General features: G+C 42.0%; 1 protein-coding gene across 1 annotated transcript; it reads right to left on the reverse strand.

The window, feature by feature from the left end:
• Window positions 1-569: 569 nt before the first annotated feature.
• PSMA1 (proteasome 20S subunit alpha 1) lies at window positions 570-11,587 on the reverse strand. Its single transcript, XM_054828019.1, is given in 11 exon segments — window positions 570-940; window positions 1,439-1,543; window positions 2,447-2,526; window positions 4,309-4,438; window positions 5,383-5,453; window positions 6,165-6,253; window positions 7,094-7,197; window positions 7,705-7,806; window positions 10,701-10,745; window positions 11,458-11,467; window positions 11,469-11,587. Coding segments are annotated over 11 exon segments (897 nt in total). The 5' UTR covers window positions 11,573-11,587; the 3' UTR covers window positions 570-883.
• Window positions 11,588-12,560: the final 973 nt, after the last annotated feature.

Raw genomic sequence — 12,560 nt, forward strand, 5'->3', positions numbered from 1 at the left:
ACCCGTCAGACCGTGCAGAGCAGGCTGAAGGCACCTGTTCATTCAGCAGCAATGCAGACTCCACAGCTCAGGGGACCTGTAACGGGAACGTGACATGCTTCCCTCATTACTTCAAGTTGGGCCGTTAGTGAGCTAAAAGCCCTTCCGTACCCCATGGCCGGCTGATGGCTCTAAAGAAATGAAGCGATTCACTTCGGTTCCACACGAGCTGGGGTTTACTACAGTGAGAACTTGAAAAAACCCAAACACAAGCTGGTTGGCAGCTTCACGCTTACTCAGCATACGGCTTTTCCCGTAAACACTCAAAACCAGAAATGTCTTTTCAAGCTGAGTTTGAGACAATGGCAAGAGAACGTGAGGAAATGTGCTGCATCCTATTTGTTCCACAACTATTTTGTAGTTTTGTATGTGTTTTCAAGTCCTCTCAGTTCAACAGTTTCCAGGAGCACCACATTGATAAGTAAATGCTTGCTCTGACAAATGGTCAAACCCACGATGGCACCTTGATTTTACAGAAGTATTTGAATCGTTGGTCACATTTAAAAAAAAAAAAACAAACCCACAGCAGATTCCAAGAAAGTTATTTATTTCTACTTGTCCTTACAAGTTAAAGACAGTATGCTTTTCATTAAAAAACAGTATCATGTACTATTTAGAAAATGATTACACCTTTCCTGTCAAAGAAAATACAACCAATTGTGATGTCCTGTCTACCTTTTAAGGATAGGTGGGTTGGTTTCTTTTTTTTTTTTTTTTTTTAAGGAGTAATCCTCAGAATGTGTCGGCAGAAAACGCATAGAAGGTGAGGATAAAGTTACCGGCAAATGGATAAACGTTCCTGTATAATTAGACATACATTAACACAGAGGACCTCATCCACCAACTAGTGCTCCATTGGCTCCTCTGCCTTTTCTGCAGGTTCATCAGCAGGCGGAGCAGGCTTAAAGAGAAGAAAAATACGTATTATAGGAGGGCAGAAAACAACAAATCAGCTTCATCCTGGATTGAGCATCACGAGTGGTAAATACTGCTCACGTCAGCAAATAGCTTACAAAGTGGCATTATCCAAATTAAGCCTGGAGCAGGACAAAGTTGGTAACGAGAAGACTAAGGATCTATCTTGCAACAAGCATGGGAAACCTCTGAGGCCACTTCTGTTGCGAAACAGTGAAAACCACTACTTGATCACAGATGGGGAAAGAAGATGACATTGGAAAGGCCTAGTCACCAGTTCAGCATAAATTGATTTAATAAGCATCTCAGTCTCCAGCTAAGATTATATGGTTTTCATGCAATAACTTCAAATTTTAAAATGACATTCCTTAAAACTCTACTAGAATAGTGAGAGTTAAATGCTGTAAACATAAATGCAATAGGTCACATATGACAAAATGCTGACTTTTGACAAAGCCTATTTATTTATATCTAAACCACAAACCTTTCTCTGTGGTCTCTCCTCAAGACCTTCTAGGAATGGCGCTACGTCATCATCGTCATAGATAGTAAACTCCATGTCTTTGCCAACAATTCCAATGGAAACATTCTATTAAGCAAAGTTTTGAAAAGAGTCAGAAGCAGTTTTCCACAAATAACCCTGTGGCTTCACGCTTTTGAAACAGATGAAAGTTTCCTCTTGCGATAAAGAGACTCATTGTGCTGTTTGTGTCTACTTAAGGAAAAAAAAAAAGAATTTTGAGACTCCCTCTTTGGTAGATTGCACGAGGAAAGGAAAGGAAAGGGAAGGGAGGGAGATTCACTCCCTGGAAAAGCTATCATGTTTCAAAATCTTCTAAGTAAAACCACTATTCAAGGGCTCCAATTTCTTTCAATTTTTTGTTTTCTTTTTAACAACAAATATCCAATTTTTCCAAACCACTTATTTTAATCTTATTTTGCATTGTCATTATTTTAAGAGTTCTAAAAAACAAGGTGGGCTAAGAATAAAAAAATAAAAATAAACCCATGGAAAAGGGCAGATCAGCCACAAGTGGAACACCAACTAATGGATATCTTTAGAATTTTCTTGTTCAATAGTTCCTCAATTCACTGTCAGAAGTTTCTGCACCTTTATGATGCTGGATCCATCAACAGTTTGTGCATTACCTTCCCTCACCTCCCAGGTGAACTGCTGACTGTGCTTACAATGCAAAGCTGTGATTCTAGTTGCATGTAATGTATCTTAAACACCGATTAAAGTTTAAAATAGAATGAAACAACCAGGGAAACAATGTCTTATTTAGAGAAAGTATAATTTTTGTTAAGAAAATTGAATCTGAGATAACTAAGGAAACTATAGATAAATTGGTGACATGAAATGGAGGTGATGGTATCTACCAGTATTCAGCTTCCAAATTTCAGTGCCAGCCATACTTTACACAAATTTTGTCACAGTACTTTCTAGTAACAGTGGCAGTAAAATTGCATGTTAAGAAAACCTAGTATTTACCTTGGTGGTCAGATCCTGTTCAGCAGGAAGAGTTTCTCTCAGGGCACGCAGTCCATGTTTAACTAGCTCATTTAGATTACCTTAAAATGAAATCAGGAAGACATTTACAGATGATATGTTATTACCTCTAGACACTCATTTCCCCTTCTTCCCATTCCTAGTTGACAACTAGAAAATCAGCTTGGCTAACTTGACTTCCAGAGCTCCTCTCCTTTCTGGTACTGTGTTTTTGGGTTTGCGTGGCAAGGTTTTGGTAGCTGGGGGGGGCTACAGGGGTGGCTTCTGTGAGAAGCTGCTAGGAGCTTCCCCTTTGTCCCAGAGAGCCAATGCCAGCTGGCTCCAAGATGGACCCACCGCTGGCCAAGGCCAAAACCATCAGCAACAGTGGTAGTGCCTCTCTGATAACACAGTTAAGAAGGAAAAAAACAACCTAGTGTCAGAGAGAAGAGTGAGAAGATGTGAGAAACTTTGCAGACACCAAGGTCTGTGCAGGAGGGGGAGGAGGTGCTCCAGGCGCCAGAGCAGAAATTCTCCTGCAGCCTATGGTGAAGACCATGGTAAGGCAGGCTGTCCCCCTGCAGCCCATGGAGGTTGATGGAGAGCAGAGATCTCACTTTCAGCCCATGGAGGACCCCACACCAGAGCAGGTGGAGACATCTGAAGGAGGCTGTAACCCCGTGGGAAGCCCGTGCTGGAGCAAGCTCCTGGCAGGACCTGTGGTCCCACGGAGAGAGGAGCCCACACCAGACCAGGTTTGCCAGCAGGACTTGTGACCCTGTGGGGGACCCACGCCGGAGCAGTTTGCTCCTGAAGTTCTGCACCCCGTGGGAGAGACCCACGTTGGAGCAGTTCATGAAGAACTGTAGCCTGTGGGAAGGACTCATGTTGGAGAAGTTTGTGGAGGACTGCCTCCTGTGGGAGGGACCCCATGCTGGAGCAGGGGAAGAGCGTGAGTCCTCCATGCCCTGAGGAGGAAGGAGCAGCAGAGACAACGTGTGATGAACTGACCACAACCCCCGTTCCCTGTCCCCCTGTGCCACTGTGGGGGAGGAGGTAGAGAAGCCGGGAGTGAAGTTAAGCCTGGGAGAGAAGGGAGGGGTGGGCAGAGGTGTTTTAGGATTTGGTTTTATTTCTCCTTACTCAACTCTGTTTTGCTTGATAATAAATTAATTTTTTTCTAAGTTGAGTCTGTTTTGCCCATGACAGTAATTAGTGAATGATCTCTCCCTGTCCTTATCTTGACCCACGAGCCTTTTGTTATATTTTCTCTTCCCTGTCCAGCTGAAGAGGGGAGTAATAGAGTGGCTTTGGTGGGCACCTGGCCTCCAGTCAGGGTCAACCCACCACATAATGATCACAGAGCTGGTTATAAACATGTATCTTGAGAACACAGCCCTTCCCTACATTTGAGGTTGAATGCATCTAGTTTTGGCACCTGCCTTGCCTCCAGTGCAGTGATAATCAAGCTCCTCCACCCCAAGAAGCTATTCAGTAGCCTCCTCATCACCATTTCATCTAAAAATAAATTCATCATTTTAAATTCACCTAATATCCCTGCTCTGATATGGAAAGAATTCTACTTTCCCTGGGTTAAACAGGGCAGAGGCCTTTCACTTTTTTTCTCTGCTTTACTGAGCACAGCTTCTCTTTTCATTAGATGTAGTAAGTATCCTTGATGTTAGACACGAAGATTTGTAACATTTTCTCTACAATTTTGTCTTCATGAAGATTTACACTTAGGCCAAACCTGGCTCCAAAAATTTATCTTCCTATATTACTAAATGCAAAAGAACGAAGCAGTAGCAGAAAATAAACTGCATGATGGATGAATACCATTAGATAGACAGGGTTTCATTACTCACACTCAATAAATTCAGTCATGTGTCTCTCCAAATAAGTTCGCGCTGACTGTGAACGAGCACCAATGGACATTGCTTTGCAGTCAAAATAGTTTGCAGAGGGACAAGTCTGGAAGATGTGAGGACCCATATCCTACAAAGAGAGGAAGAAAACCCCACAGAACATAAACCAAATGGATGAATTCATACCAAGGCTGCTGCTGGAACATATGGTATTTTCTAAAACAGCTTTGCTTCATGGTACATTGCATCACATATATGTATGCACATATATACATATTTTATATTGCTTATCATATCACTGTGCTTATACAATTCCTTCAAAGCTACTGTAAAAAAACCCCAATAATCCATCAAACAAATTAAATCTTTCTTTACACTTTATTCGTTAAAATGCAGCTTTTATGTGGGCAGGTTAGCTTGCACCAAAAACGTTTCCTTCTCTGTTCCATAAACTGTACTGTGCTTATGTACGCTTCCTACTTCATGGCTTGCAGTAGATATTTTACATGCATTCTGCCTTGTCTGCACAGAAGTAAAAACCTGCTGTAGACTTAACCATGCCATACAAGATTTCAGGAAAGATGACAGTTTCCTTCAACCTTCCTCATGTCAAAATCTTCAGGGCAGAGATTGTATGCATGCTGCTGTAAGCAAACCACTGTTGCTAAACAAGTAAGAGAGGCTGGTGATGATTTCCACATCCATTTTTTATAAAAGTTATTTAAAATAATAGTTTGTAAAGCTCCATAATCAATAGTAAAATAATTACTGTCATCATAGGATCAACATTTTGATCCCTTAAAACACAAATCTAATTTTTGCAGTATCTCATTTTGCACCTTAAAGTAGTTAGCTTTTCATTTTTGCAAATGTACGCCTCATAAGCGTAGGTAGGATGAGCTATTAATATTTTTAAAGGTATGTTTTAGGGTAAGATACAGAAAATTATTTCCTTATTCAGAGAATTTTGATGAGTCTGCCTTTTCCTTCTATCTTCTCTTAACATCCACTTGTACAAAATTGCATTAAGCATATTTTCTTTTAGATCAATAGTAACTAGTGCAGCTGACTTACATCATAACCTGCAATGAGCAGTCCTACGCCATACGGTCTTCTGCCATAACGCTGCGTTGGTATCTGGGTTTCTTAAGTAAGCTAAGGAAACAATCTCAAAAGAACACACTAATTATCCAAAACATTTTCCTAAGCCAAGCAAAGATGCACCAAAATCGTTACATAGTCTTTGCAAACCTTTTTGCAGCAGTGAAGACTACATTCAAAAGAAATAGATCTCATGACTTATTTGGAGTATCAACTTTTTCACCAAAAGTAAATTTAGCAATGAGCTTTCCCGAAATAGTTGAGTGGTGCATTCAGCCAGGTAATACAAACAGTTCACCCAATGCTGCACAGCCTTATTTCATTTCTTATCTCTCTGAACTTTTTCTAGGCACCTGATAACAGAATACAAGGTGTCCAATGTGTCCCATGCAGAGACAGAACTTGCCACAGTAAAAAAAAATCTGAGCCAGCAGCTGCAATCCAGTAAACGATCCTATTTTAAACAGTGCAGCCATCTTTCCTCCCCCGCCTCCAAAAGCATGGGGCTGTGCAACAGAAAAACCGTGCTATGTTAAATGTTGCGCAGCACTTTATTGCTTCTCTACTGTTTCAGTGCATATTATGGGTTATTCTCTGAAAGATAAGCAATGTAAACTAAAAATAACTTTGAATTAACTTTTTCAATTTAGTAAGACTTTTAAGCTGTGATATATGAAAATCATTTTATGAACAAGTATGAACAGGTAAAAAGCTACAGAAGTGTTACAAGTGTAAAAAAAAAAAAAAAAGGATACTGCTTCCAATTAGTGACACTAGACGAGAAACTGGAAGAGGTCTATCAAACACAAACCTAGAATCCAGACACTCCTGACGCATGAAATTGCTAGGAGGAAAAAAGAAAAAAAAAAAAGAAAAAAATATATCAAACCAATGCATAGATGAAAGTCACAATGAGTTTTTGTCTCAAAGCTTGTCTGCTAAGGTAAGCATATGTTTGTTTCAGCTCTGCTCGTTGAGAAAAAGGGTCAAAGGTATTACGTAATTTCATTTCATCATGACCTATAATTGTTATTTAGAAAGTTGACCGCAAGTTTGAAAGAGTATTATAATATTTCAGCCATACAAACGCAAAGAAGGTGTAAGTTCACACAGGCAACAGACAAATCATCTGTAAAAAAGCCACAGTTAAATGGTAACATTTCTTTGTAACATTACGGTAATTAAACCTTATTTTAGAAATTCTTCCTAGGCCTTGTCCTTTCCTATCAAATTGAGAAACACTCCTCCTTCCACGTACATTTACCTCATCTGAAGAAATATGTGGCCAGCAGGTAGAAAGCAAACCCCTCTGAAGTCGACACATACAGCAGGGCATGTTTTTAATAACTTTCTTAAATGTGTGTACACAGAAGCAGCTGCTAGAGGGAAGTAAGTGATGTGCTTTCTCAGACTGCTTGGAAACCCCATCACACTGAGGAAATCAGACAGGACTGTCTTAGTAGTAACAAAACCAAAGAGCAAAATTTTGGGCCAAACAAATGAGATTTCTGCCAACTAGTTAAAAATCGGCCAGAATTTCATGCTGAGGTCTTTGGCATAGTACAACAGAGCAGTAACTCAAGACTAATCCTTAGCTGACCGTAAAATTTCATTCGCAATAGTCTACAAATGAACTTTCACTCATTGTTGCAGAACTGTGTGTGTCAACAACTAAGATACTCACCACAAGAGTCTTGCATCAGCAGTAAGTCCAGCAATTGAGATACCAATATGGTTGTCAACGTACAGGATTTTTTTCTGATGAGCTGCCAGCTCAGACTGTGCTCTCTAAACATAAAAGGAGAACACTGTGTGGCAGACTGAACAGTTTGCCAAGCACTGTGGAGAAATCTGCTAACATTTATAGCAAGAACTGAATATGATCGTGAAACAATAATAAAAAGAAAAATTTATAAACTTGCAACAGAAGACAAGAAAAAACTAATTCCACTTCAGCAGGAGACTGTCAGAACGGAAGAAAGAAGAGACACTCAAGCTTTGGGAAAAGAAATAAATAGTTTTACTACTTAAGAACTAATAAAAAAAAGAAAAGAAAGAGAAGAACACATCTGTTAAAGTGAAAAAAAGTATTTCACTGATTTTCTTCAACAGATTTTGTGAAAATCTGCTTTGTAAAGGTACTGAAAATATTTGTGGTTCTATACTGGTACTCAAGCAAAAGGAAACTGGGATTGCATTTACATTACACATAAAAGTTCAGACTGTACAAAACTAATTTGCCAAACAACCTTTTCTACTAACATTATTGTCCTGGGAACACAGTTTTGGAGTTACCTTGAGAGCAACCAGAACAGCATGCGTTTTCGACTTCAGCCCCACAGTAGCTGAGCCTTGTTTCACAGCTTCCATGGCATATTCGATTTGATGAATTCGGCCCTACAGAATAAAACCAAAGGTAATCACTCTAAAGTTAATCCTCTACCAATTTTCAATGGTTTTTGATTTTGAGACCTTTCATTCCCCCACCCCAACACATACACTTACTGCATGACAGTTTAAACCTACAACCAATACACTTCCTCAATTATCTTCTGCAAACACCTCGCCATTAACCCACAAAAATCTGGCCATCTCTGAGCCACTCACTACTGCACACAAAGAAACAGGAAAACTAAAAAGAAAAGGTGAGTAATCTTGACATTATAAGAATCACAAGATTTTTGTCACTGTCTTCAGAGGAATCAGTATTTGACCCAATGTGATTCAAAGACAGAACTTCCAGCTGAAGTTGGATGCTTAACTTTTCGTCGAGTTTCCTGAAGAAATGAGTCTTATGCAATTGTTGTGTCTCACCATCCATTCCCTAATAACTTCTGAACAAGTTATTAGTCAACTGCAGTAAAGTCTGAAAGAGGAGTAGAGGTCTCAAAGACAATTAAGTCCCCACAAGTTCTGCAAAGGCAGCCAGGAGCTTTGCAGGAAAATAAGACATCATTTTAATGCAACTACCGAGGGCAAAGTAGCTAATTTTCTGTACTCTAGTTGGCCACCCTATGTCAAACAGCATGTTCACTGCTACCGTGCAAGTACTGGAATTACTAACTGCAGCACACAGGCACATCCTCCCGGTTGTGAGGGCATGGAATGTAGTAGCTGTTATAGTGAAGTGTACTGGGGATAATCTACAGGAAATCACCTTCTATTAGGTTGTTGGGTTTGGGTTGGTTTTTTTTGATAAGAGGTTTTTGATTTGATTTATCTAGTGCACTAGATGCTTAAAATACCCTAATGTTCCATTTCATCCACTAAGTTACAAATGGATTTTCAATAACACAGGATATTTCCTGCCCAAGAGCAGTATGGAGTCAGTGACCTGTCCATCACGTATTTATCAATATGAACGACTTACAAGGCTGTACAAGTGTGATACTCCTTTTAGCCTTTAATCGTGTATTTCCTTTTCTTTACAATGATATTTGAAAACATCCCCCAATAAAATATAATTATTCTTTCCTCCTGTATTAACAATGCCAAGAATTATTATGGTACCATACTACTGTCTCACATACAGGAACATATGGAGCAGTAACTGCAGAACAGTAGCAATTTTAAAGGTCTTTTATTAAAAAAAAAAAAGACACCATCACTATTCGTATTTTCCAAGGCAACTTATGCAAAAAATAAAATTAGAGGTGTTAATGACTTCACGATAGCTACCAAGTCTCAAAAGAATGTTACAGTTTTAAAAGTATTTTTTGAAGTAACAGATAGATTACAAACTTGAAAATCAAAGTTCCTGATATGGAATCTGCCAGAAAACACAATCATTAAGTAGTATGAAAACAGTTCAAAGCCATCTACAGCTATCATGGTATTGACTAAAGAACATTCAAATACTCAAGTTGTCTTCACATAGGATGAAAAGCACAAAACATGCTGTTATAACCTATGTTGAAAACGTATCTTTTAGACAACGGTACGACATGATGAAGATTTTCAGTAGGAATATAAACCCACAAACTAATGATATATCAACTTTAAACTAATACAATTTGCTATTTGCGTTTAAAATAAATGTTTTGTTTTCCTAAATCTAGAAACAAGTCAATTTTCAAGACTCTGATTTTCCATAAGTATGCTTCCTTAAAATGTCCATACTGAGAGAAGAGGCAACATTAACCACCTGAACTGACACTTGCTTTTAAAATTCTAGAATATTTATTTTGAAGGCAACACAACCTGAGTAAGTTTTAGAACACACAATGTATGTTTTTAATAACAATACACAATGTGAAACTGATTCAGAGGTAATAAAATTTCAAATTCAAGTGCAAATCTCAATATAATCTTAAGTACAGCGATAGCATGAAGCCTTCCAAACATTCCACAACACGGGAAGCTAGGGACACACAGTTGCACAGACTTCATAATGGAAGCACAACGTAAACTACATTACAAAATTATTTGGCATTTAACCACTTATATATTCTAGCTCTCAATGTTATAACTATAAGCTTTATACCTGGAATTTATTCAACAGGGATGTCTGTGACCATTTCAATTCAGAGAATCAGGATCTGTGAATTCATACTACAAAAATCAGTATCTCAGATTCCACGCTTCAGATTAACATATGGGCACAGTCATTCAAATAGGGGCTTACAAGGCAGCAAAAACTGTGCACAGAAAGAGAAACAGGTGCTGTTATGCCATACTTGAAGAAGTCAGCATATTTTCACTTAAGCACTAAATACTAACTTATAACAAATTGATTTTGTTCTGAACAATTTGAATGCAGTAAAGCTCTTAAAAAAAAAAAAAATCTTCCCAATTGCAAACTAAATAGCTCCTTTCCAATATTAGCTAGTGAATAAAAAAAGAGAATGACCTAGCAGTAGCCTAATATTGGGGCGATTTAAGCTCAGTTTCATGCTTCTTCATACCTCACCAACTTTTTACTACAGGTCTGTAAATCAATCATAGAATGGTTTGGGTTGGAAAAGCCCTTTAAAGATCATCTAGTCCAATCTCCAACAATGACAGCACCTATTTTGCACCTCACAGGTACATTCAGAAAGCAACTGCCTTAAGTACTTTGAGGTAGCAGGGCCCACCTAAGCATCATTCAGGTTCACAGATCAGAAGCTTGGAGATGTGCTAAAGGGCTTTCTAGAAACCTCCAGCCTACAAAACAAGAAGGCAGCAGACTGCAGTAAGCTTTAGGCACCTGAATACAACCTACGCTATTGTGATACCGCTGCTGTCAGACTGAAGGAAAACCAAAAAAAAACCAAGTAAAAAGCCAGATAGCAAGCTTATAAAGATTTTACCTGTGGGCTCCAAACGGTGACATCATTGTCATACTGGTTGCGAAACTAGAACGAACGCAATAAAAGCCATTAGTGTAACTCATAAGCTGACTGAAAGAGAATTGCCCGAGTGAAGCTCTGGTCGTTTTCATTACCGCCGAGGATTTGTTCCCAGGCCTGAAACACGGGGCTGCTCTCCGGTCACGCTTCTTTTCACGCCGGGTAAGAGCACACACACATCAGTGGGCAGCACAAGCCCGAAGCACAGAGCAGCCAGCCCCCCGCCTCGGGGGGGGGGGAGCATCAAGTGCAGTGGGGTGCCGAGCCCCGCCGGGGCTACGGATGCTGCTCCGGCCGCGGGACGCCCCGCCGAGCCCCGCCGGGGCTAAGGATGCTGCTCCGCCGGCTCAGCCCGCTTCGGGGGCAGCCGAGCAGCCATGACCCACCTCTCTGCAGCGTCCCGCCGGGCCGGGCCGGGCCGGGCCGAAGGGGTCGCGCCCCCTCGCCGCCGCTGCGCCCCCCTCCCTCCCCGGGCCCCGCCTGCCCCGCCAAGGGGAGCGCGGCCGCCCCCTGCCCCGGGAAGCTCCGGGCGCCGGCAGCGAGGCCCAGGCCCAGGCCCCGGCCCGCAGCGAGCTCGGCCCTGCATGGCCCGAGAACTGCTTACTCACGGCCCCGCTCACCTCCTTCTCGCCCACCCCTTCCCCTCCCCGCTCGCTCCGCAGCCCAGGCAGGGGGCGCGGGGGTGCCCTGCCCCAGCCCTGCCCCGGCCGCCCCTCACCATCCTCCTTCCCCCGACAGCGGCGCGGGCTCCGGGGCAGCAACGGGAGACCCCTCCGGCAGCGATCGCTCTGGACTGGAAGCGGCCAGGCAGCGCTAGTCGCACCTCGAGTCATCGATGCAGCGCACAGCGGCTCGCCCCGCCCCTGGAGCGAGCGATGCAGCGCGGGCCCCGCCCCGGCGGCGCATGCGCGGTGCCTCAGGGGCCGTTGGCGTAACGCCCGGTCGTCACCGCAGCGCGCCGCGCGCCGCGCCCTCCCTGCTGCGCCGGCCTTCCCGGGCCTCGGAGCCGCCGGGCCGGGTTTCCCCTGGCACCCTGAGGCGCTGCGGACGCTCCGCTATTCATGGCCCGTTTTCTGGCGCCGTCACTTCTCAGTTTACAAAACTCCTGGGAGCTTCTCTGTGCTAAAGGTCCTGAAGGGCTTCCTTCAGCCCGCGTTCGGTAGTTCTCTTAGTCAGAATCTTAAGATTCCCGTGTGCAATACAGAAATTTCATTACTTGAGGAACACTTGCACTGTGGAATTCTCAATTATTTTTCTTACGAAAACTCAACGTTAGCCATTCTACTGGTTTTGAAAAAGCTGTAGCATTTTTAAAGCCACTGAAGCTAAAAGCACTGATGTAAAATAGGGTTCATGTGCTATTAATTGCCTTTTCTTTGTACTTTGAGAAAACTCGCTGCTCTTCATATTCACAGGACATGAAGACAGAATGGGAACAAACACAGTTGTTACATTGTATGTATGTATGGATAAATTTAATCACAGTTACTTTTTAAAAATCGATCTAAAAAAACCCAACCAAACAAAAAAAACCCAACCACAACAAAACCCCACCAACTTCTCAAAAACTACCTGTAAACCAGCTGTGAGAATCTGTTCATCGAATTGTGAGCTTGCACACAGATGTGCACAGCCACTCGAAAGGTACTGCAGAACCATGAATATGAGGTTTGGACTGTTTTCCTCTGGATTATTTTTCCCACCCTGAGGCAAAACCCATTGCTGTTGAGAAAGGGGTGTCTGTAGAGCGTACGTATGTCGCACCAACCTTGTGTAGAGAGCGAGGGTACGAATGGGACCTCTTGCTTCAGGAGGCTACAG

Source organism: Grus americana, chromosome 5, assembly GCF_028858705.1.
Source record: "Grus americana isolate bGruAme1 chromosome 5, bGruAme1.mat, whole genome shotgun sequence".
NCBI lineage: Eukaryota > Metazoa > Chordata > Aves > Gruiformes > Gruidae > Grus > Grus americana.